This window comes from Telopea speciosissima, chromosome 7, assembly GCF_018873765.1.
Source record: "Telopea speciosissima isolate NSW1024214 ecotype Mountain lineage chromosome 7, Tspe_v1, whole genome shotgun sequence".
In the NCBI taxonomy this organism is placed as follows: Eukaryota; Viridiplantae; Streptophyta; class Magnoliopsida; order Proteales; family Proteaceae; genus Telopea; species Telopea speciosissima.
In genome coordinates, this window is record NC_057922.1 from 17080270 (window position 1) to 17106762 (window position 26493).

The 26493-nt window shown below is 38.4% G+C and overlaps 1 protein-coding gene across 3 annotated transcripts; it reads right to left on the reverse strand.

The window, feature by feature from the left end:
* Positions 1 to 503: 503 nt before the first annotated feature.
* LOC122669904 (probable inactive histone-lysine N-methyltransferase SUVR2) lies at positions 504 to 13779 on the reverse strand. Of its 3 annotated transcripts, none has more exons than XM_043866804.1 (8): positions 13438 to 13771; positions 12650 to 13345; positions 9399 to 10636; positions 8916 to 9181; positions 5016 to 5082; positions 4859 to 4909; positions 1995 to 2091; positions 504 to 855 (listed from the first exon to the last, which is right to left on the reverse strand). In XM_043866804.1, the coding sequence occupies exons 1-8, from the start codon at positions 13619 to 13621 to the stop codon at positions 830 to 832; spliced, it is 2625 nt and encodes an 874-aa protein (XP_043722739.1). In that variant the 5' UTR covers positions 13622 to 13771; the 3' UTR covers positions 504 to 829. The 3 variants fall into 3 exon arrangements, with proteins under 3 accessions (XP_043722739.1, XP_043722738.1, XP_043722740.1); XM_043866803.1 differs by having other exon boundaries at positions 12650 to 13349; positions 13439 to 13770; XM_043866805.1 differs by lacking the exons at positions 504 to 855; positions 1995 to 2091; positions 4859 to 4909; positions 5016 to 5082 and having other exon boundaries at positions 9163 to 9238; positions 12650 to 13349; positions 13439 to 13779.
* Positions 13780 to 26493: the final 12714 nt, after the last annotated feature.

Below are 26493 nucleotides of genomic sequence, written 5' to 3' on the forward strand. Positions count from 1 at the left end.
CTTACAACTTGGCTTACATAAACATTCCCAACCAAACCACTGGATCTTCATCTTATTTTGTTTTTGGCCCCACAGAAACCTACAACCTGCTTTATTAAGATCCTCAAGTAAGCCTTGTGAGATCTTGAAGGGATCGCCAACACTTGTACCAAACACACCATTCGGCAGAGGTTTCCACAGTGAGAACAAATAGCTGTGAGAAATGACTCCAAGACCTCCTTCATAATATAGTTTCTAACAATCTGTTTGTTTCCAGGGAAAATGTCAGGTAAAATATTTACAGAGTAGTATCTTGGAATCTTGGTTGAGATTTTTCCTTTCACATTGCTTTTGTTGGAAACATTCTGAGCATTGAGAAACAAATTGAGTTCTCTCAAAAGCACTGAGAGATTGTATCATAATAAAAGTTACTACCATATTTTCAAAAACACTAGTGCTACTAAAATCCATCGGGTAAACAAATGTAACCAGATTCAAAAGCCTAACCCTAGCAGACTGGGTTCTCTCAAAAGCATGAATTATGCATTTTGAAAACACTAAAACTGAACCAGTGAAACCAGCAAACTCTACAATCTACAGTTAAAACTAGCCAAACCCTCTGATCTACAAAAACCTGTACAGTTAACCTGAAAGAATCTCATCGGAGCTTTAACAAAGAACCGAACTATCCACTGACAAGTACATCATCCGGTGTACCCTTCAGGCACCTCACTCAGCAGATTTCTCCTCAATGTTGGCATCCCACTTGTTAAACTGCAGCATCAAACAGCTTATATCTTCACAAGTCCTCGAGATCCAGTAATTTCCAGCGGTAAGACTCGCATGTTGGTTAACTCAAGACTAGTGACTTGCCTCCTGTACCACAAAACAGTATCTCTAAGTGTCAAAAGGGACAAAGGCAAAGTTCTCCACATTTCATTATTTTAATGGATTCAGAACCCCATTATTGACAAGTAGTCAGCTGGTATACAGCATAATGGGATTAGACTTTTGGAACAGCCAAATGGCAATGTTCTGGTTCGAGATACAAAAAGAGGTTCCTCTTTGATTAATGGCTTTGTTGTTCAAACTGAATAGTTTCATTTTTGTAATTTTCTAATCTTTTAAAATTCTTATGAGTCGAATTAATCAAATTCAATTGTTCTCGTTCTATCTCAGAGTACCCAGTCACTCGAAACTCATCTGCCTCCATTTCTACTTTCCGTAAGCGGGCCCGGACTTTTTCCAGCCGTTCAATGGCCCCTTCACGTAGTTCTTCTGAATTTCGAATAGTACTCAAGATCCTCTGTTTTTGATTATCTGATAAATCAACCAAGTTTGCCATATGAGGCACAAACACAAGATACAAGCAGTTATTCTCCAGGGCTGGGGAAAATACCTCCAGCCCAGATTTTAATTTAGATTGGAATAAACAGAACTTTTGATTCCAGATGTTTAATAACAAAATGTAACTCTCAATCTCGAATCCTTTTTGTGTGAATAATCTTTCCAGCAAGATCTTTAACCTCTATATAACTATTGACCCTCTAATAAAATTTCAATTCAAATATAGGCAAGACTAAAAGGGTGTACCCAGTGCACACAGCTCCCGCCACTACGGGTCTGGGGATGGTCATAATGTACGCAGCCTTAACCCCCTGCTTTTGCGGAGAGGCTGTTTCCAGACTCGAACCCCGTGACCACTTGGTCACAATGGAGCAACCTTTACTGTTGTATCAAGGGCCAAGGCAAGCCTGCAAAATGCAGAACCATATTCCCAGAGACATGTGGTCATTCTTGAAGTGTTGGACCCATGGGAGGTTGGTTCACTGCTAATTCAGTATGTTATAGAAATGACCCTATCAAGAAAACTGCATTACCATCAGATCTTTTCTCCTCTTATAATTCCATACCCCTGCAATTAGCATTCATTTTCTCCATCACAAATCTGTATGGAGATCCAGCAGAGCATGCCTCTTAGGATAATGTCATCATGCCAGAGAGGATATACTTACTGTTTGAACGCTTCTTGTCTCGACAGAACTTGCTTCCACAGCAACACTGAAATGCCTTCACAGGGTGATTATGATCATCAAAGTCTATCCCATAGTCCTGCAATTCAAAGCGAACATCTGACAAAATTACTACTCGCATAATTACTAAAAATGAGTAAGTGTAGATAACTCCACAAAAACATTTTGCACGAGGTACATTAGAAGCATCAATTATCAAATCTTGACAAGAATACAACCTCATGTAGAAGAAGCTAATATTCTGACATCAACTGGAGGTGTACAACAACCTGGCACTAAGTTGTATGACTTGTATCCACTACAGAACCAACAATAAGGTAGGGTAGGGTAATACTGGAAAGTCCCCCAAATAGAAAGATAAAAAGACAAGAGGTTTGACCGTTTGGGCTTCCACCCAAACAGAAACATTCTTTGGACCCCGATTCAAGATATCGAAATCAGCACCAGAATCAGTTGACGCTGATTCCGATCCAAATTGGCAAGAATCAACAAAATGTCCTTGGATCAGTTGATTAGGGTCGGCTGAATCGGGATCATCAATGGCCAAGCAAGTAAGAACGGATGAGATGCATGTGACGAGAAGTTATGCAACAGTGAGAACAGGAGCTCATCCAGAATGGTTCAACCGCTGAGGAATTTTGCAGCCCTAAAGTTAAGCAAGGAAAATCATCAAGAAATGCACCATAGGGGAGACATAGTTGGATAAATAAAACCACTAAAAACCCTATTAAGGAAAGGGAGTTGTCTTACAGTTGATCTGAACAAAGGAATAACTATAATGGTTTAGCTCAGCTCACAAACCATTATCTCAGGAGGTTACCAGAAATCTAGTAGAAGATGCGTCAGGCAAGGGAAACCGATAGCTACAGAACGGATACGTTTATTTTTCAAGTGATTAATATCGTCACGTGAACCCATTACAAATTTCATTCTGATCAAATGATCCGCAGCTGCCAATACATCTCGCGGTAACACACACACACTCAAACAGTAAAAAAAATTCTCTTTTCACATGTTATTTTATGATAAATGGACAAAACTTTTCATGTGGCAGTTCAGGCAATTTTTAGGTGTCACTGCATGAAAACTCTTCTTCAGTAGGATAGTTTCCCAGTTCCAACCAATCAATATTCAAGATTTTGCTGAAATTTTGCAAAATATTTTGGTTTCACAAGATGCCAAAACTCCATGCGATATGTAAAAATTGCAAGGTTTCAGTTGAAATTTCGTTAACAGCGAAATTTTGACGATATGTGTGGTTTCAGTGTCATTTCGACCGAAATGATACAAACCTTTAATATAAAGTGAATAGTTTTGAACGAAATGGGTCAAAATTTCGACCGATTTCGTTGGTTTCGCTAGTTTTGACTCTTTAAGTTTTGTGGAAACTTGGTTTTTTGTGATTGTGGGCAATAGTGGAACGCATCGAAGCCAACGATTCGTTGCATTTGTGGAAGTTTTGCACAAAATTCAAAGTTGAAGGTATATCACTTTTTCAAAAAAAAAAAAATGGTACCTCATTATGTTGACGATGCCATTTATAGGGTTGTGGAGCAATTTAAATGTTTCTTCCAAGACACTATAACATGGGCAGCATATAGTCAGAGGATAACTTGCTTCAACAGCAACAACATTCTGTTAGTGGTTTTGATCCTGCCCGGAAGTCGATGTGGTAGTAGGAATCTAGGATGGGAATAGGGGTGACTTGCTTGTATTCTTCACTCCCGTACCTTCAACTCTTTGTAATGAATTATGCATAACATGATAATTATGAAATGTTTTATAATTTTATGTTCATTCATTCCTAATGCATATTTTAATTGTTTTAATTGACTTATGTATGTTTTCGTACTAAATTTTGTGTGGAATAGGCCATATTAGAGAATGTATACAACGTACAATGCATACTATCAACCCAGGGTCCAAAATCAAACTACCATTTTGAGTGTGTTTTTCTACAATCTAAGGGTTCCACTATGTTTAAAGGGTCTAAAATAGGTTTTCCTAGAAGTTTCAGGACTTAATTTGGGCATCTTCAGGACTTAATTTGGGCATCTGGGCCTCGAAACCATCCATCAAAATCATCCACCGAAACCTTCCAAGTTTCAACCAAAATTTCGCGGTTTAACAGAATATTTCGGTTTTGAGCCTGATTCGAACCTTGGATCCAGTTGGTCGGTCAAATTGGTTAATTAGCACACTATAGCATATTCTAGCAACCTAAGGTCCAAAGTCAAACTACCAGTTTGGATGTGTTTTTCTACAATTTAACGGTTTCCATTATGTTTAGAGGGCCTAAAATAGGTTTCCTAGAAGTTTTGGGACCTAATCTGGTCATTTGGGCCTCGAAACCATCCACTGATTGACCGAAATTTTGTGATTTCGCGAAATATTTTGGTTTCAGCCTGGTAAAAGCCAGGCTCAAAACAGAAATCTCAAACCCTGGCCCCAATTGGTCAGTAAAATTGGTTAATTAGCACACTCCGGCCAACCTAATTATGATTAGAAAGCTCAGGAGAAAGTCCTTAGTACCCCAAGTTGCAAAATCCAAACATAGTTAGGGTAGCATATGGTGTGGAATCAGGTACTACAAACACATGGAGGGATTTCTCACTTGATTTATTTTTTATTAAATTTGATCCTTTTTTTTTTCATTAATCCCAACCTATCTACCTAAGCTTGAGCAGATCACAGCAAACATTTCATGAAAAATTTTTGACGTCAAGATATTATGACCAACAAGTGATGAGCCAAAAAGAAAAAGGACAAGAAATGCAAAATTATTATGGGACAGAAGGTGATTCCAGATGCCCTTGATGGAACATACAGCAACTTAGCCCACTTACCCAGGTAAGCTCATCCAAAGCATCTATGTTTCTTGTTGTAAAGAAAGCAAGCTGCATAAAAGACCACATGCAAACCTCTCATTATATCCAACTTTCAGAAAATTCACATACCACCGAAAATAAAACATATAAGAATCTATGCGCAAAGATAGCATACATGGTAGTAGTGATGATCCGGTGTCTCCACTTCCACAGGAATCCCAATCATGTTGGCATCAAAACATCTACAGACATCACAAGAAAAATGACTGGAGAGAAGAACCACAAAAGAACAAGGAAAAAGAAGAAAAAAGCAATAACTTTACTCTCCCAACCAACCATTCGAAAAGAGAAGAAACAGTGCCACTAAAATGAAAGGAAAGGAATAGATATGTGGATTAGAGCTCCAGAAGAACCATCTCAAATTATAAATAACTTTAGGGCAAGAGAACGCTAACCGGTAATGTAGCCCCTGCACCAGCGCAGGGGCCAATGAGAGTGTGCACAGAGGCATTGGTTTGGAAGGGATTTTCGATTCCACTGGGGCTGAACAGTCTTTTTGCACACTCCTGTGTCTGGGAGCAGGAGCCATCCACGAGACCAGGTAGCGTTGTTTTTCCCTTTTTTATAAAGAACAAAAATACAATTTTGTTACCCCTTTGTGGTGCCAACAATGTCAATGGCCTTAAAACACTTTGAAGGGAGGGATAAACGACCTGGCAAAGATTGAATAAGTACAGAAAAGCTAATTGTTGTATCTGTCTTTTGGAAAAGTCTAATTGTTGCTACCCATGTGGTATCAGAAAAGTGACAAGCCATGTCTATGCTGACAAAAGACTGTAAAAACCATAAAACAGAACAGGTGTGTTCTTGCCTTCTTGGAATATAGTCCACCTGCTGAAATGCAAGTGATGAATGATTTTAACATCATTTTCTTTTTCCTTGCTAAGACATATCTTTCTGCGCCCCCCCTTCCCCCCCCCAAAAAAAAAATGGCAAGGTCATAAGAATTGCAACTTCTTCCTGATACTGTAATTTTTTGGGGGGTGAATCCATGATTCTCTAATTAATAACCAGCAGGGAGGGAAAAAGACATAACCCAAGTGCAAGCCCGCTTTTGTAGGGCCCCATTAGGGGTGAGTGTAAACCCCCACACAGTTTTGAGGATTCAATTCCTTAAGCCTGTCTCTTAATTAACCAACAGCAAAATAATTGTTCTGCAGCTATATCTCGCTTTATTACATTCCAACAATTTGGCAACCAATAAAAAAAAACAGATCCAACTTATAAATTAAGTAGACAGATAAGATGTCTAATAATGTGATCATAACTGTGTTCAGTTCGAAATTATAACTAATGAGATACTTGAATTTGTACGGAACCCGTGTAGTAATCTGTTTGGGCAAACTCCTAGTAATCTTTGCATCATCTTCAGTTATTATCCAAAAAAAAAATTATAAGGATTCCACTATATTCATTTCTGCAATCATAGTGGTGAATGTTTACTGTGTTTCTTGGGTTTGTAAAGCTCATAATGTAAACAGTAACCAAGATGACAAGGTTATCTCAATGTTCTGACTTTTGCATTGGCAAACTCTAACCTGTCCCAATCAGTGGTCAACCCTACTACTTGAATGTAAACCATGTGGAGACTCATGAAGGCCCAGACATTTCTACTGAACCCTAACCTAAGGGTAGTTGTTTCCTGCATGGCCCACCACAAAAGACCTTCCTACACGTTCTAAATATCAGCCACATGGCAGGTTGGATGGGGCCAAATTTTGTGGACACATAAACCCAAGGTCCCCTGCTCCTTTGTGTCAATCATCAGGCAAGCCAGAATTGACCAAATGGAAAAATAACCCTTAGAAAATTCAGGACCTACCAAGAGTGTGCATAGATTACCGAAGGGTGCAGGCCACATGAGAGAGAATACGATTGAATTAGCCCCTGAAATTTGACACGTGGCCAATCTAAACAATGCCCTAATTAATGAGCATACCAGAATTGATCAAACGGAAAAATAACACTTTGAAAATCCAGGACTACCAAGAGGGTAGATAGATTACTGAAGGGTGCATGCCAACACATGAAAGAGAATACGACTGAATTAAGCCCTAAAATTTGGCATGTGGTAATGTAGCTCTAGATAGGAGAAAAATCCCACTAGAGGCCAAGCAATAGGATCAAAAAGGACTGCTGGTTCGAATGGGCAGAATTAGGGTTTTTAGGCTAAATTCTAGGGTTAGGTATGGGGGAATGGGGTAAATTATATCTGATTTTAATAGGCAGGCTTAGGGGAAGCTATTAAAACAGATTCTAACAAGTTTTGAAACAAGATTCAATTTCCAGAATTTTAGGGTTAGGGTTTTGGGTTTTAGGCAAACAATAAAGTAGTCAAAACTAGGGTTTATAATGGAAATCTGAACCAGGGGTTAGGGTCGAGTGTTCAGGTGTGTGGGAGGGAGGTTCGAATGTAATATGGACAGATTCTGATGGGTAGTTAGCTCTAGACAGAAATCAGGCTGTTTAGGGTTTTTTGGGGGTTTAATGGTGGTAGGGGAATCTAGGGTTTTGGTGGATATTTGAGACTGCAGGTCTGGTCGAGTGGAGGGGTTGGTTTGAGGGCTGTGGTCTGATTTTTATGAAAAACAGATGAAGGATGAAGGCTGGACAGGTTCTAGATGATCTAGGGTTTTAAAATTTCAAACAGAAAAAAAGGAGGGATCGAATGGGGGGAAGAAGAATGGATGGAACAAAAAATTAAGCTTCAAACTTACAGCAGGAATCCACCGGCAGCAGCTTGAAAATTGAAGGAACCTCCCGATCTTCTCGATGCAAGGAGTCACAGGAGTCCACCCACCCTATCCACCTTGAGATCCACAAAGATATACACTCACAAAGGAGCAGGAACAGCAGCAGCAGCAATCGGCCAGCAGCAAAACAGTCTTTTTTTTATTCAAAATTCAATGTGGGGGAGCCTCCACGATTTACATTATTTATAATATGGCTTTATGCCAAATCCTAATACAATTTAATGACTTCTCCTTCACAAAATCGTGGAAGGGAAGGAATTAAAACTAAAACTAATAACTTAAAACAGTAAAAAGACCTGTTTAACCCTACTAACTTATGTTAAAAGAATCTAACTTAAAACAACTAATTTAAAAGAAGATTCTATACTAGCCAATAGGATTTAAGGACCTATTAACCAATAGGAACACTTCACTTAAATTAGACCAATTGAACCAATTGAGTGCAACCAATTCTAAACCGGTTCAATCTAAAAACAGGAAAATAATAATCCTAGTCTATGGCTCCCTAATCAAGCCCTAAGCTCAGGGTTTCTTCTTCTTCTTCTTCTTCCTACTTGGAGCTGCATCATGTGGCCAATCTAGACGATGCCCTATCCATCCAATTGCCATATCATCCTTTAATGTGCCAAGAGTTAGGTGCATCATACAGGATGTGGACCATGCAAAAATCCTTTTGCCAAACTGTAAAATCAGGACCTTCCTATCGGAAATAAAAAGGAATAATAATAACCACATAGTAAGGACGCATACATCCAATGGTCATAATATGACTTTTTACCAGCTGATAGACCAAATATCAGCCGTTAAAAAGCGGTCTGCATTATCTGTTATGAGTCATTACATGTTTGTATTTTTGTATCAAAAACTCTCCAAAATATTTTAATAGTAACAGACATAAAAGTATCGAATTCAAATGCTTAAAAATAAACGCAATTGTTGTCAGTTTTTGATGGATAATTGGGGAAGGAATAAGGTTAAACAAAAGGCTGGCAAAAGCAAGCACATAAAGGGTAATGAAAAGGCACCATCTATAATTCTTTCTCCATTATGGAAAGGTATACTTAATTTTCTTGATAACCATCACCCCATATAACCAACAAATCAAGAGGCCCAGATAGCATAAATTATTTCAAGCAAACTCACTAAAATTACAAAAAAAATAAAAAGCCAAATATCACTTTTTTATTTAATGAAAACATAAACCTACTAAGCAGGCAATACCTAAAACCACAAGAATAAGACAATCTTTGTTAGTGGGTTACCTGTGATTAATAAATCTGGCAACATTTCCATAAGATGTAGCATCTAGACAGAGACATTCTTCATCATTTAATACTTTTTCAGAGGCCCAATCAGCATCAAGCAGCACAGGGTATGTATGTTTTTCCTTTCCTGAGCTTTGCATATTGCGGTCATATAGCTCAATGTTAGTAACAATTTCACCCACATACTCACAGACAAAAGTACCTTTTGGAAGATCTTCAAGTGTCTGGAGACCCCATCCTTTTCCTTCAGGTGTCATAAACACCTGGAACATAAAATTTATTGAATAACAACAAATTGAAGACTACTGATTTCAGCTAATCTATACAGAGAAAAAATAGGTGTCATATAAATAGCTCTGGAGAATGATGCATGCTTATAATTTGAAGAAAAGCCATATATATATATGTGTATCTATATGTTTAAAACTTCAAACAAATTATGCATGTCAACTAACTGGCAACAAAGAAACAATTTCTGACCTGTAAATTGCATGTTATGCCTCGCTGCACTACTCGATTTCCACATCGCTTGCTGCAGCCACACTTACTCCAGCATTCCTTAATAAATTTCCTCACTAAGTGGCCCTTGCATGGGTCCGCAAAGTCATCATTCTTTGATCTTTCTAGAGGACAATCTTTGCAATAAACACGCGATGGATGTCCATCAGGGTTACGATTCATAGAAATACATTCATACAGAAACCTTTCCTTCACTCTACCTTCCAGTGTGTATGCAAACTCACCACCAGTTTCCCGTGCACACGCACAAGGTATGTCAGACGATAAACAATCACCAAAACAGCTTGAACAACAATCTTCGTCTCCAATCCTTGCAAGTGAAAATTTCACATATGCACTTTGATAGACAATATTTTGTGGAATATAGTAAAATAAAGGTGGATACAGCTCTCCATCAAATTCATTTACCACTGAAATTTTAACCCTTTCTTCCCCTTTAGATATGTCACTGACATCATGGAGAAGCCTCACATCACCAAACTGGTGCTGTTGGACAGGCACCAAACTACTTGAATTTCCTCTGCCTTGACCTTTTGGCTCCTTTTTCTTCTTGCCCCTTTCAGCATTAGAGTTCTCAACAACTTTGTGGTTGAGTCGTGTAATGGGATCGTGGCTATCCAGGCCATCCATGGTTAGAAGCCTCGAAATTTGTGGCACAAGAACCTTAAAATGACCTGATCCACTTGAAGAACCCAGTGACACACTAAAGTTGTTCTGAAGATTCTGCTTGGGTCCCAGAGCATTTGTCATATCAGGAGTTGGTATTTCCTTTCTTCCATTTTCCGCTTTCTTATCTGCAGAGTCAGTACCCAGTTCCAGAAAACACAGGCACAATTCTTTCATTAGATTCATCACAGACAAACGGGGCTCAACAATTTGGTACAATTTTAGACATCTGTCCTCCATCATTTTAAGAACTTCATCCAGATTTGGTACATGGAAGCCCGATTGCCCGGGGGCAGAATCACAGCTCAACAAGATTTTTACCTCTCCCAGGGGTGAAGAGGCAATCTCTAAAGTAGAGGAAGATTCTTCTGGGATGTTTATAAGTTCATGCTCTTTTCCAGTCTTGCATGCTTTATCTGAAACACAATCACCTTCACCTTCTGCATCCCCAGACTGAGAAGACTGGAGCCACTGACCATTCGCTTGCACAGCGGAACAATTTCTGCTTGAAAACGCCTTTGTACTAATAGGACCTGAAAGGTTTGAATAAGAAAATACAGCCAATTAGAGAAGCGTCAGTCATTATCTAGAATTCAGCCGAAGTAAATGCAAATCAAATGGGAAAGAAATAATTTTACAATTCTAGAGCAGTCATTTAATCAGAGTGTTGCCTTGATATCAAGCATACACTCTAATTCTACAAGATACAATAACCTCTTAATCATCTTAATTAAGACACATATCTCAATATAAATCATTTTATTTTCTGCAGTTTTCTTCAGACATTATTATATATGTGTCCTTTTGCACTTTGACCTCCAAAAAAGACCAAGATGAGAGCTCATGAAATTGAAAGAAACATTTGTGTAAAATCCCCTAGTCTAGATTGCAAATTAAGTTAATTATTCAAAAGAAGATGAAATATATTACCATGTTTCAGTTAGTAAATCAGAATATCATCAAGTGCTACTAGAATGGGTTGCCAAAGTCAATCCTTTCTCAACTCTATCACATTCTATATATGACATTGCATATGCAATACATTATCACAAGGTAAAGTCCCTCAACCTCATACAAGCCATTTATTATTGTACAGAAAACAGTCTTTTTCTTTCTCTAACATTTGTGTGTTGTATGTTCATTTGAATCTGACTACTTTAAGTACTACAAAAATGGCAAGGATAAAGAGAAAAAACGTAAGAGGATAATATAATTCTACTTTAATTGCGAGCTGCTTCCTTATATAAACTCTTAAGCACTGTTATCTTTGTTGCATATGTAAGTGAGGGAAAGTGTTACTCTCACAACATTCTTTGGTTGCAAAGGAGAATGGAGAATTAATGACGGGGTTTCCATCACTATCTTTCCTACTTTTTCATGGGACACATTTTGGAGGCTACCTTAAGAAAAGTAACTTTTTTCGTGCACATAAGTTTTTCTTAAGTTTGGTAGAATTTTACTTGGTTATTTCAGTAATTATAAACCCAAATATTAAAAGCTATAATCATATGTTGATTCTGCACAACCTATAAATTTAAAAGGTAGGATGAAGGTTCCAACCAAAATGTTACTGCACATCTTTTTATTTTTTTTTTTGGATAGGTATGCACTTTTTTTTTCTAAATATAATATGCAAAGGCAAACATATATGTTATTACTTAACCTTTTTCTAGTATTATGACAATAGTATTTGAGGCATTTGCCATAAATTTCTTGAATGCCACACAGGCTTCCAATTAGTCACTTTTGAACGCTCTAATAAGTAGTGATTAGCAATGCCTTGGTATGGTGCAACTCTGCTCTAGGAAGCATAATTAAATAATTCATTACTATTTTAAATGCTTCTAAATTTTTCGACTGACCCACATTTTAAGAAATCAGAACCAGCTGAACTGAATGATTCAGGAAACTGCAAATTCCAATTTCTAATTTTTTATAACTGGACCTCCGTTGGGTTGCAAGTGGAATTAAAAGGAAGGGAAGGAAAGGGAAATTTTCATACTTAAAAAAAGAAACTTTGTAATTATTACTCCATGTGACTATATCACTTTGTAGGTTTAAAAATTTTCACTTTCCTTCCCTTTAATTTCCCTTGCAACCTAAAGAAAAGTAACTTTTTTCCTGCACATAAGTTTTTCTTAAGTTTGGTAGAATTTTACTTGGTTATTTTAGTAATTATAAACCCAAATATCAAAAGCTATATTCATATGTTGATTCTGCACAACCTATAAATTCAAAAGGTAGGATGAAGGTTTCAACCAAAATGTTACTGCACATCTTTTTTTTTTTTTTTTTCGGATAGGTATGCACATATTTTTTTCTAAATATAATATGCAAAGGCAAACATATATGTTATTACTTAACCTTTTTCTAATATTATGACAATAGTATTTGAGGCATTTTCCATAAATTTCTTGAAAATTTTCACTTCCCTTCCCTTTAATTTCCCTTGCAACCAAACATACGAAAAGTATAAAGCAGTTGTAGGTTAGCAGAGTATGGTGAGGCAATCAAGGACCATAAAGAAGAGAATACATGTAAAATACCTTCATTTCTCAAGGGGGCTGGAAGTGGATGGATCATGGAGATTGGAACCACAAACTGAGGCAAATCATCTGTGAAATCCTCGCTTTTGGGCTCTATGAAGGCATTATTTATCTGATTAGGAATCTTTTCTCTAGGAAGAACAACAATCCTTGACTCAATCTTGTGCTCTTTAAGACAGACTGCCTGAGATGCTCTCCCTGAAGGAGAAACTTTGCCCCTCTGAGCATTTTGAGGTGAAACAGGCTCCTTCCCTTTGTCCCTAAAAACTGAAGGTGATCTTTTCTCTCCAGGGGCAGTTTCAGGTGAATCCTTCCCTTTCTGTCTTTTAAATGCCTGAAGTGAAGCAGAGTCAGATTCAATTCTTCTATCTCTTCTACACATTTCTAATGTCTCTGCTCCTACATGCTCAGGGCAAGTTTGGGTTGAAGAAGATTCTTTTCCCTTGTTCTTCAGATGTGCCATGGATGAAACAAGCACAGGCTCAACTCTTTTGTCTCTAAACTGCATGGGTCCTGTTCTTTCCTGTCTGTAGCAAGTTTCAGATCCATCATTTTCCTCAATTTTTGGTCTTTTAAGTGAACCTTCACCCAAAATGGGTCTGGAGTTAAAACCTGAAGTTAAGGTCTGACCACCCTGTTGCCTGCGCAATCTTTTCAAAGAAGGTTCAGTCTCTTCTCCTCTGTCCCTTTCTTCTGTTGCCTGATAGATGAACCAAGAAATAATGAAAAATTATACAAAAAGCATATTCAAACAAGTTAAAACTTTGCAGAAATACAGAAGATATGCACCTTGGATTCCTCGTACTCAAATATAGCATCTGCAAGAGCTCTATAATTTTCTTCTTCAATGGGCTCCCAGTTTTTATCAAACAATCTCCACAGATTTTTGAGGACAGGCTTGACAATTTCTTCATGAATGCCAATAGCCTTCATTGCAGCAATGGCCTTTTCAGCTCTTGGATTCGGTGCCATTTCTGATCAGAATCTATAATAAGTGTCAATGTAACACCACCTATCTTCGTTCACTGGGGTAAGGAGACGCCAAAAAATTATCTTAAGTCAGTTGGAAACCTGTAAGAGGGTAAGATACCTCTAAATGAATGTGTTAACTCAACATGATATTGCACATACTAACCAAGCAGACACCATTGGGTGTACAAATTGAAATGAAAGAAGAAAGTTTTTAGTACTGAAAGATATATAAGGAAATAGAAACACTAAACCAATGCACAAAATCGTCCAACAACAACAATGGTAATGCACAAAATTGATACAATAAGAACAATGAAAATGCACAAAATCAGTGACCTGGAAGGGGGAGAGACAATAATTACATATTAAAAACAAATTAAAGAAAATTTTTAATTACATTGTCAACCTAAAAGCAACAATCTCTCTCTCTCTCTCCCTCTCTCTCTCATAAAAAACAATACCTGATACGTAAGAAAACAACTGGACCAACACATTAACTGAAATGATCCAGAATTTTTGGAATTCCAGACCCCAATTCAATAAAAAAAAATGGCATCAGTGGAATTTCAGTAAACATAAAATGCTTTTGACAATAAGAGAATCACCAACAACAAACTCAGCCTTATCCCAACTTAATGGGGTCGGCTACATGGATCGAAACAAAACAAAGTAGGGAAAACTAAACAAAAAAAGGGGAATGAAGAAATGGGAAGAGAGGAATGTGGAATGAGATGAGAAATGGAAAATAAAAAGAGAAAGAAGGATGAAAGATGAAATATAAGAGTAAGAGGAAAGTGGCAAAGCCCAGCAATTCAGGAGAATCTCAGTTAAATGTGGTCGGAAAGAGGTACAGCCCAGCAAGTCAAGAGAATCTCAGCCAAATGGAGTCTGGTAATGTTGAATAATACTTTGGACAGCAACGTAAGGTTCCACACTCTAAGGCACAGGTCCATAGAAGGCACGCGGAAGACACCTTGTAGAAGCCAAACTACCAAGAAAAATTGCAGACACCTGCAATGACATTGCCACCAGAAAAATGGCACAAAAATTCAACAAACAAAGCATGCAACAAAGCACACGTGATCAAGTGAATATCACATTACCGACTAGACCAAACCCGTCTTCAATGTCGAGTTGATCGACTGAAACCTGGAAAAGCCCAAAATTGCGCCTGATTTGTTGATTCAGTATCCTTTGCAAGATTCAAAAAATTGATTAGAAAATTTGTAGGGTTTATATAGGGTAATTTCGGAAATTCGTATTTCATGTTTTCGCTTTATATTGTCATTGACGAGGATTATTAAGGTTATGAGGAATTTTTTTTAGTGACGGTGAGGATTATTAAGGTTATGAGAAATTCTTGTTGGTGAAGTAATTAATAGGGTTAAAGAAATTCTTTATAAAAACAGAGAGGCCTGAGGAAAAAAGTTGTAATCCTTTTCTCTATTGCTAGTGAAACTACTCTCATTTCTTCCTTTGTAAACCCTTTTTTCTATTGTTAGTGAAACTGCTCTCATCTCTTCGTGGACATTAGCACTTGTCCGACCATGTAAATCCTTTCGATGTGATTATATGATTGTTTTCTTTTTCTGTTTTCATTGTGTTTTCTGCATGTGAATAGGCTTCCAAAGGTTTAATCCCAAATCAAACGTTAAAAAAAACAGGTTTCACCGGCAGAAACAACTACAAGCTTTGAGAAGCATGCCAAACAAGAATCTCTCTCAAAAGCAACATCAACAGCATTCGAAGCACGGAAGCTTCCAACAACTCGGGCAAGTAAAATGAGGGAAAACAAAAGCTCACACAAGCAAGTTCAACTATTTGAAGCAGCAAACCAGAAGATAACAAAGCTGATGCAGAAGTGAAGTCAAGTGTATGATCTCAACGGCAGCAGCGTTTGAGAGTGTTTAGAGCTTCATCACCAGTAACAAAACAGATATCAGGGTTTATCATGGTTTCCTTTCCATTACTGTAATATATGCAGTTTCAAGAGAGAAACCATGCTTCAAATGGAAACAGAGCCGAAAGCAGAACTAGGATCCCAAACGAAGCCATTTTAGGAAAAAAAGTTCGTCAGAAACCCTCCAAGAAACGCAGAACTTACTGAAAATCGCGTGCCTACCAACGATCAAAAGCGATAGTGGAGCGACATTATCAAGCACATCCACTGAGGATAGATTGAAAGCTAGGGCACAGCACTAAATACGAACTTCGCCCATTAAAAACACAATAACTTAGAGCTCTTCGCAGATTAAGAGATGAAACAGTGACAGAGAGAGGAAACCATAAAAAGAAAGAGGGAAGAAAGACGTGAAACGAAACGGCCTGCTCAGCTTCCATTTCAATCAACGTTAACGTTGCGTCATTGGCTGACTGGGATGAATTAATGAAGTATGACCGGGAGTTTCGAGATGTATAACGTCTTTTCCTATTGACCGTTTGATGAACTTATGACACTCAATAGAATGGTCTCGATGATCATCCAATGGCTGAGATCTAAAGAAACATACATTTTGGTAGACAACAAAGGTTGGCCTGGCCGCAAGAGGGTCGGGTTGGGTCGAGCTTTTCAAAAACCTAATCTAACCCCGAGTCCCCTTAGCTGGGCCCAGGCCTAGTCTATCACTGACACAGGTCAGAAAAATTAAATCCTGACATGCCCTCAAGGTTGGGCCGGGTTGACCCTGATTGCCCCTACCCACGAGAAGAGGTGAGAGAGATGTTGGGGTAGTTATTGTAGGCAAGTTCATCAAGATTTCAAAGTGGCAATGTTAGCTATTGCCAAGTGTTTTGGGTAAGGATTGGCTAAGTTAATTCCTGCATGTATTTGTATATTTTAGTTATTAAGTATTTGTATTAGTTTTTTTTTTGGTAAATGAGAATTTTATTCCAAGGGGGGGCTAACAAAGCACAAGGATTCAAGATTACAAGCATCTATCAGCCAAGGAATGGAAATCGGCCAATCTGTCTTGTTAGCCATAGACAAGGCTTTCCGGGCTAAGGAGTGCACAATAGCATTGGCATCCCTAGAGATATGGACAAAAAAAAAGTTTGTCAATCTATATGAAAGCTAGCAAATGTCTAGAATGATATTAGAAATCAAGGTGGGAGGGGTGGTCGAGTTGTTCATAATGATGTTCCAGGTTATCCGATTCAACATAGACGTGTTGTAGATCCTTCTCAAATGCCATGATCAAACTCTCATGGATCGCCAGGGCTTCCCCAACAAGGACATCATCAAAGACAATTGGATCTGACCAGGCTCCCAGAATATTGCCCAGGTGATCCCTAATCAAGAAACCAACCCCACTTGATTCTGTATCAGTCGACAAAGCCGCATCATAGTTCACCCAACAACAACCAAGCGGAATACTTCTATCAACATCTGCATTCAAGATCGCGACAATCTTGTACTGCGAGGCTTAGAGTTGCCGTCAATCTCCCAAAATTCTTCAAAGGCCTTTTGAGCTTTGCAAAAAACATCTACTGGAGACCATAGCTTCTTATTAAAGAGTAAGTTATTTCTCGCCAACCGTGAGGTACCAAGCACATGAAGGACACCTGCTCAAAGTTTCAGCTCCACACGCTTTGATGGGACGGAATTTGTCCCAATTTTGGAGCCACTTCCAAATTTTTGAATCGCCTCCTTGGGGAACCGAGAACGAGAGAGAACTTCCAAACAATGCTACCTGGGCGAATGGACACTCAAAGATGATGTGGTCGATTGTTTCAGTTTCCTTTCCGCATCGACTGGGATTCTCCACCTTGTGAGACCACTTCTGATAGCTAGACCTTGCTCACATGCTTACCAGAGAAAGGAGTGGATCTTAGGGAGTGTCTTGCAGCTCCAAATTCTTTTCCAGACCATCGGAGGGATGTCATTCCAGTCATGAATGTGGGAGGAAGAGGGTTGAGCACGAGCTTGATAGTCTCTTTCATTAGTCAATAGATGATAGGTTGATTTGCAAGTGAAGATTCCGTTTCTTGCTCCCCCGCCCCCAAATCTAGGAATCCGGCCTTGAATGGATGCTGAGAGTGATCTTCTTAATGTGCTTGATATCATCCGGCTGAAACCATTGTAGGAGTAAATCATCCTTCCACCTATGATTTTCATGATCAATCAGTTCATGCACCTTATATAGGTTACAACCTTGGGGCCGAGGAGCTTGAATCTGTAAATTTGTAGAAGATGGCAGCCAATTACATCCCCAAATACCAATACTAGTGCCTTCACCTACTCTCCAAAGTAGACCTTTTTCAATCACCTTCCTTCCTTCCAATACACTATGCCATGCCCATGATGGTTTGTGGCCAATCTTTGCCTGAAGGAAGTTCGATTTCGGAAAGTAAATCGCCTTAATAAATCTAGCCCAAAGGGAGTTAGGATAGGCAAATAGGCGCCAAGCCACCTTGGCAAGTAGGGCCCTGTTCTGCCGAGTAGGTTTTCGAAAACCGAAACCCCCCCTCTACTTAGATTTGCACAACCTCATCCAAGATATCCAATGAAGTTTACTTTCCTCCTCTTTTTGGCCCCAGAAGAAGTTGGCCATAGCGTTACGAACAGAATTCAAATTTAGTTATTTTTTTGGTAAAGAATTCAAATTTAGTTATTCCCTTGGATTGACATTATTCAAATTTAGTATTTATTAAGTGTTCAAGGTCTCACAGGGCCAAACTTGCACCTACTTTGAAGAGATCTTAAGAACTATTAAGAATGTAATTCCAACTTCCAACCCCATCACCTCTATACATTCTCTATTTATATTTTATACATTTCTAATCTAATCTATGAATGGGGATTTGAACTCTTTACATTGACAATTTGATATCTTCTATTTTTTATTTCTAACGTATGCCTAATTGCCAACCATGTCTTCAAATTTCCTTGCATATCTCTCTCTCTCTCTCTCTCTCTCTAAACTTATGTGATAAGCTGGTTAGTTGCCATAAAAGACTGTATCGTCAGTCAAAGATCAAATCTTTGTTTTGAATCTTTAGATTGTAAAACTAAATCCAAACTAAATCTTTGACCAATTTCTATAACCATTATTGTGTTAGAAAAGAAAAGATATTGAGTCAATATTGGATATTGGACTCAATATTGGATTCCTCTAGCAATAGGGATCTTTCCTTGCTTGGAAAGATTTGAAAGCTTGGAGATTGAGTTCGAATAGGAAACTCAATATTCTTAGCACATGTGTGCTACTAATTTAGGAGTGAGAGGGTTGTATCATATTTATTCATAATATTGTCTAACCCTAAGCTAATCTCACATCCTAGGAAAATCGTGGACCACTCCCCTCCCCTAGAAACCATCGTCTCTCTCTATCTCTCTTGGTGTTTGTTCTTGTTATTGAATGACATCTCTCATTTGTAATCTTGATCCTTAATTGCTTCCGCGGATCGCTCACTAACTTTCTATCACATCAATATCATATATGGATTTCATCATATAAAGAGGAAAAAGAAAAATTATCAACCAATACACAAGTAGGATCGCGATCCTCTTGCTATCACCTACTCGTGCGGCCTCACATAGGCAGGGGTGAAATGGCCACCCTACCCGACCTGGGCATGGTGCTCGGGTAGTGGGTAGGGCGGTCATTTTGCCCTTGCCTGGGTGAGGCTGCATGCCGGCCACACAGGCAGGCTGTAGAGGATCCAAATTGTACAAGAGAGAGAGAGAGAGAGAGAGAACCTATGTTGCCGCCTTGCCGAAACTTGTAGTAGCAGCTGTTGATTCGGTTGACAGCTTGACGGCTTAAATACTTGAGTCTTGAAGGCTTGAGGGTTTTGTCTTTATGGGAAGGAGAGAACAAAAATGAAACCCTAAAACTAAGAGAGTAAAAGTATAACGAAATAGAAAATTGTGATTTGTGAAGTGGGAAGTAGGAACCCTAAAATTAAAGTAGTTAAAACTTTGCCCCTGTCGATTCGGTTGAAGGCTTGAGGATTTCGTCTTTGTGGGAAGGAGAGAACAAAAATGAACCCTAAAACTAAGGGAGTAAAAGGATAATGAACAGAAAGGTGGGATTTGAGAAATGAGAAGTGGGAATCAAAAAACTAAGAGAGTTAAAAGTTAAAATTAGGGTTGAACTAGGTTGGGCCGGGCTTAGCCTGAAGCCTCAACCCAAGCTCGGCCCGACCCTGACCTTGGGCCTAAAAATTTGGAACCCTAACCCATCCTCAGGGTTGAAAAATCTGGCCCAAGAAATGTTCGGGCTCAAGGCTCACATGGACCAAACTTACACCCCTATTCGTATCAAAACACAAAAAAAAAACCAGAATAGCAAAGATAGAGGTGTCAAAAGTTGGCATACATCGTAGACTTGATCCAAACTGATTTCATATTAAAGTCTGAAATCGGACCAAATGGGTTAATAAACGGTCGGATGTCGAGCCTAGATCGATTATTAGTTGGGCATTCAAGGTGTCTGGTTGCAATCATCGGACCGATGTACTGGTAACCGGTGAAGACCAAACGTTTATAGCCCATTTCTAGTCTCATTAACCTGTTTATAGCTTGATAAATTGGTTTATAGCCCGATTAACCCAATTATCTCGTTTAAATACTGATTGGGTGGATTATGAGCTGAGATTCTGAGAGGGGAAATTATTAACATGTGCCTTGGTGTCAAACATATGCTCTAATTTAATTCCTTTTCTGATCTTGTGCTTTCCAAAACCTTTCATATCCACTGTTTGGATCTGATAACTAGTACAACTTAGGCACCTAGTAACGAGTTTAAATTATGGGAAATAGATGGTGATCATGTCTAGACACATAACCGCCTTGGAACATCTGAGAATTTTTGCATTTATATGGGGGTAAGGCGGTCATTCCCAAACCCCCCAAGGCGGTTATGTGTCTAGACGTGGTGGTCATTCCCAGACATCCCAAGGTGGTTATGTGTCTAGACATTGTCACCAAGCCTAGTGCATGACTGGGTAGTGTTTTTTCTCCCCTAAATTATTTATTTCCACTTAGAGTTGGTAAAGGGCACATTAATTGTTCAAATTTATCTTATGTTTTTTGGAAACATAATTTTCCATTGATACATATGGATAACTAGTCATATTTCTTTAAGCCATTCTAAATTTAAAGGTTTTTCAATTAAGGTCATTAATGGTTTTAAAGGGTTTTACAGTTATGTGAAAGAGAAGACACGTTTGTACGTTACGAAGATATACAATAAATACAAAAAACATATGCCAATGGTGTCTTCTTCTTCATGGTGCTTCAAGGCCAATAATGAGATATGTTAGAGCAAAACACCAATCAAAACATGAAAAGAAACAAAAATAGAGCAAGATCGATGACATAGAGATTTAACGTGGTTCACACACTAGTATGGTGTGCTACATCCACGGGCAAAGACGAAATTGTTTAACTATGAAAATCGAAGAAAGTTACAATAGAGATCCCTCAAGAACACCCAAAACGGCGTTGCTGCTCTCTCCCAGAAACCTTAAATTGAAAACCCCAAAATTCTCTCTTTACAACAAAACGGGTAAAGAACATAAATACTCCTCCATCAGATCCGGGTCCTCCTCGCACCCCCACGAGATCAGTGATGGGTTCTGGGATCGGCCCAAGCCCTCCTCTACCATCACAGATCTCAAAAAAAATTCCATTCGGATCACCACCAAAAATGTCAGAGCGGGTCATTCGTCGAAACAGATCCAAAAATTCGAGACACACATAACAAGATTCTCTATCTTCTCAATCAACTCATAAGCCTTATCTACCTCACCCATTGGTGAAAGAAAGCACCAATGTACTCAACATATGAACATCAATCCAACCCCTCTTATTATTTGAATAAAAACTTCCAAAGTCTTCTGAAACTCCCCAGCTTTGTAGTAAGACTGCAAGACAGTTGTTAAGGTGTACTTACCAAAGTCCCAACCCAGAATCTCCATATCCCTCACTCAAATCAATCAAACCAGAACTTTGTAAGGACCTTTAAGGGGAAGTTTTCATACACGGCCTTGTAAGCATGCACGGTCATTGTCCCCTCTCACATACACGACTTACACAGCCGCGTATGAAAACTTTCCCCAACCTTTAATTAGTAACCATTAGGAACACAAAGACCCATTAATTTGGATTGATCGAACACATAATTCGCTTCATCTATCGATTCTTGGCTACCCAACAAGGAACCCGCAAGCGCTAGCAATCTTTGGACACCGAGAATTCATTACTTCCTTTGCCAAAACCTTTAACTGCGTAGTTTTCTAGGCCCAAGATAGGATTGAAGCCATGGAATTATTGTCAGGTTTGGTGAATTTTATCTAGGCTAGATGATGGGTTGGTTCAATGATTTAGTTTTGGATTGTCTATTTAAATGAGAAATAAAATCTTTTAAGGTAAAGTTTTCTAAAGAGGTGAAGTCTTCCAAGTAAGTGGAAGGATGGAGTCTTCAACAATAATAGGTTTTCCAAAATAATGAGGTGGTTGGTTGTTGAAGACATAAGCAAGGTGGAGTCTTAAATGAGGTGAAATTTTCAAAAAGATGAAGCCTTCAATAAGAATGACTCTTCCAAAAGAGTAAAAGTGGTTAGTTGTTGAAGACATTAATCAAGGTGGAGTCTTCCGAGCGACATCTTAGAAGAAGTGTGTAATGGGTTTTCTATAAAGAGAGAGAAAGTGAATCATTGCCCAACAAGGTCGAAGAGGAAAAAGAGTTAGTAGGTTTTCTCTAAAATGATGGAATGTTTACTAAAGAGAGTGAGTGTTGATCCAAGTGAGGACCCAAGATGTGATAATCCAAGTGAAAGTCCATTGATGTTTGGGTTTGGATATCAAATCGTAAGGTTTGTACTATGTGGTCATTGCATTGCACCTTATTTGTGCGCCGTAGATGATCTAAATTCATGAATAGGAAGGGAGAAGGTACCAGCTAAGAGACTCGAACTCCAGACCTCCTAGTGAGCATGGGCATGAAGCGCACCACAGCGCACCAACTGCACTAGACAGCTGGTAGTATGGAATTTTTTTTTTTCCATCCTGAACAATTGTTTGTATAATAATTGTGTTTGTACTTTGTACCCATCTTGTTTGCAACCAAGGAGAAGAAAGATTCAACTCTTTCAGGCATTGGTAGTGCTCGTAGAGCTCTGTTCGTTTTTTTTTCTGGAGAACTAGTCCCTTGGTGAAAGAAAGTTCATTGGTGATTGTAGAACGATCCACAGAAACAGAAACTGCAGGATTTGATGATGGATATATTTGAAGAGAGCATTAGCTTTGAAGAGAATGAAGGATCAAATGAGATGGGTTAAGTAATTTGGGCGGAAAAAGATGAACGGTTTTGAGGGTTCTTCGCAGATAACTCATTGGGTTGATATAAAGAATTATTTTTATTTTTTGGATTTTTATCAAAATTCGCAGTCTGCTGCCTTCATTAGATGAAGAAAAAGTGAGAGAAGCAAGTGGGAATCTGACAAACAAGAAACCATTTATTTGTCCTCTGGTTTAACTCGATTCATCCTTGCAGTCGGTTTGGAGGACGGAGGAGCAGGGGGTGGGAGGAAAATTATCTCCTCCAGTGCCCCAATTCCTCTAAAAGGGGGTACGGCTGTAAATAAATAGTCAAAATCCGTTTTCGTATCTTTGTCCGTATCCGTTTAGTACTATTCGAATCCGTCCGAAAACTAAACGGATGCGGATACTGATAGGCTATAGCTATTCGAAAAGCTATATTTACATGTAAACGGATAAAATATCCGATCTGTATCCGTGTCCATATCCGTTTAGCACTATCTGAATCCGTCCGATAGCTAATTAGATACAAATGCGGATATAGCACTATCTGAGCCGAATTTGATCCGATTACAACCCTAATATGGGGGTGGTGGACCCCACCTGGGCATAGTGTTCCGACAGGGGTAGGGTGGTCATTCCAGCCCTCATGTTAGAGGAACTGGGGAACTAGGCGAGCAAGGAACTGCAGCAGATAAAGATCCAGGGTGGATACGGGTGAGAGAGAGAGAGAGAAAAAGGGCCTAGGGAGAGACGCATTGTATCCCAAACAGAATTGGCTACTAAGGCCTTAGAGTAAAGTTAAAAACATAATAGGCTTTACACAAAACCAGGGGAGAAGGTTGGACACCCAGTGGCTTTCGTGTAACTAGTGGCTCTACCCAATGGAGAGGGTGAGGGGTCAATTGCATAAGAGATAGGAGAGAGATACACTCACGCTGGGCATAACACGGGCATGTCCAGGCTTTACCCTAAAACTGTTGGAGTAGGTCCATCAAATCCGAGTCAATTTGAATAAATAAATTTAATTTTATTATTACATGAATTAATTTACGGGTTTATACGTTTGTTCCATGGAATTTTCACCTAAAACAAATCTGGAATAGTTATAAGACCAAACATTTCGTTACATTGTATGTCACTAGAAATGTTGATTTCAAAACATAAATTTAAGTACACATCGTTTGTGTGTATAAAAAAGAATCTGATACAAATTATCACATGTGCTACTGTCTATCGTATTAAGGAGTGTTGCGTACCCGTCACAAGTTGACTATTTGATCTAAGAAATCCTTATCGTTACTGTTACATTGCCAGTTTTGGTACACTAATGGTTGATGTCATGTGAACTATATATATGTGTGCTGAATTCGAACCAATGGCGTTTTTATAATTTGTTTAAAAATGTTGTTTTTATTTATTAAACATATTAGTATATTATTTCAAACAATGTTTAATCGCGTTTTTTGGGCGTCCAATTTTGATCACAAAATTTCTGATTAAGAACATATACAATAGATTGGGTTTGGTAGTATTTATTTCCATGCCTTATTGTCCATCATGTGATATTATTTAGTGGAGGGTCCAATATACAAATTAAATAGTTTAATTACGTGCAGTATTTATTGGGAAAATAAAATAGATTAAAAGGATGTCACAATTCGTTTTAGATTCTACATTTTCCCTCTTTGGAAGCAAGATGGATTGAAAGTAACTTTGCGAACAAGTCTCTTATTCTTTTTAGAAAACTAAAGTTGAGAATCATCGCACTTATAAAAAGCGGACAAGGGGAGGAGCACTAGTGCTGGCCGAACTTTATTGTTGCCCTCTCCTCCCTTGGCCGATTCACACGATCTCTCTCTCTCTCTCTCTCTCTTCTTGGTCTCTCTTTGAGGTGTTTTACTGCGGTTAGAGTTTTATGAAATCCTGTTTCTATTGGCAATTGTTAATGGTTAGTTACTTGCGGAGAATTGAAGGGTTCAAGAGTTGATCTGGATTGATTCTCAGTGTTGTTTGAGTATGGAGTAACTATTATCTGGAGGGGGAACTTCACTTGCGGTTCTCAGATAGCCTATATTGTTTCCAATTTAATTTTAATATGGACTGAGATCTCAAATTTAAAATGCAAAGGTTATTATCCAATCTGATTCCGCTGCTGTGCATTCAGGTAATCAGGTTGATACGTAAATTCCAACAAAAACTAGATAAAAAAAGCTCCCTAAATATAATATTCAATAGGAAAAAGGTTGGGCGGTATGCATACCACCGGCATACTATATGCTAACGATGTTGTGTCTTTCTCTTCTCCCACTTTGAAACATGAGGTACTCTAGACATGCTTAAACATGGGATAGCGTAACTGAAACCCATGATGAATTTATACAGAAAATGATAATAATACATCTGATGACAACAAGAGTATTGCTAGCACAAAATAAATACTTTCCTATAACTGTCGATAAAGTATCTATATTTCATAGACAATTTGTAACATTACATTTTTGCCCTTTATATGATACATATTTTGTTGTCCAATTAAGATAATAGTGTCATTCATTTGTATAATAAAAAAAAGGATAATTTACACATACCTCCCCTGAAGTATCACATAATTACAAAAACATTCATGAATTTTGAATATTTATGCATACCAACTCTGCTTTCCAAAATAATTAATTAGTAAACCCAGTCCATTAACCTCGAACTAAAAAAGTTAGAAATATATCATGTACTGACCAAATTGCCCTTCCTACTACACTAAACCTTTTCTTCCATTATCACCATTATCATCTATTGACCCCTCCCTCTCCCGCTCTCACACGCCCACACTGCCCCACCCTTCCTACAACCCATGAAGCCCCCTCCCATGCCCCTGTCAAGCTCCACCCAGCAAAGATCAAGCCTACACCAAAAAAACTATGCACAAGAACTGGCTTGGCAAACCAATTGCTTGCTCGACAAACGAATCGCTTGATCATCAAACACACACTGAAGAAAAGAAAATCCCCATTTCCAGGGTAGGCTTCAGCCACAAATCTCATAGATTGGTAATGCCTTTTCCAGGCCTTGGCTACGACAGCTGGTTGAGGAAGACGGTTTTGGCACTTTTGATAACCTGCACTCACACCTACAACACCGTGAGTCCCAGCACCTGTGACCTCAACATCTGCAATCCGCGAAAGCTTTCCATGAAATCCAAGATTGCTTAAATCTGATTTGTATTAAGGGAATTTTGTTTCGGTCAAACCTTATTTGATGTGCATGAATGCTGTCAAAATCACTCTAAATAAAAATATTTTTTTAGACATCAAAACAAATTAACATTCAAATATTTTATCGCACTTTTGGTTTTTAGCAATGTTTACCATATTAAAATTTATGCAATTTTTAGATTTGAGAAAAACTCTAACATTTAAAAGTTAAAAATTGTATCTACCGTCGAAAATCCAATTTTTGTTCTTGAACTGGAAGTTTACTTTTTTTCCTTTTGGAATTTGATTTTCTAACTATTTTTATTGGATTCAAATAGGGGGTATTTGCTCTTTACCAAAAAAAAAATAGGGGGTCTTTACTTATTTATGAATGATATTAGGCATAAATAATATCA

Excerpts from the sequence above, each read along its gene's own strand:
- LOC122669904 (XM_043866803.1), bottom strand. The coding sequence starts at position 13,621 with ATGGCACCGAATCCAAGAGCTGAAAAGGCCATTGCTGCAATGAAGGCT. Across the intron at positions 13,350-13,438 it reads TTGAGTACGAGGAATCCAAG|GCAACAGAAGAAAGGGACAG; the intron begins GTGCATATCTTC and ends TTCATCTATCAG. Across the intron at positions 2,092-4,858 it reads CTTTGGATGAGCTTACCTGG|GACTATGGGATAGACTTTGA; the intron begins GTAAGTGGGCTA and ends TTTGAATTGCAG.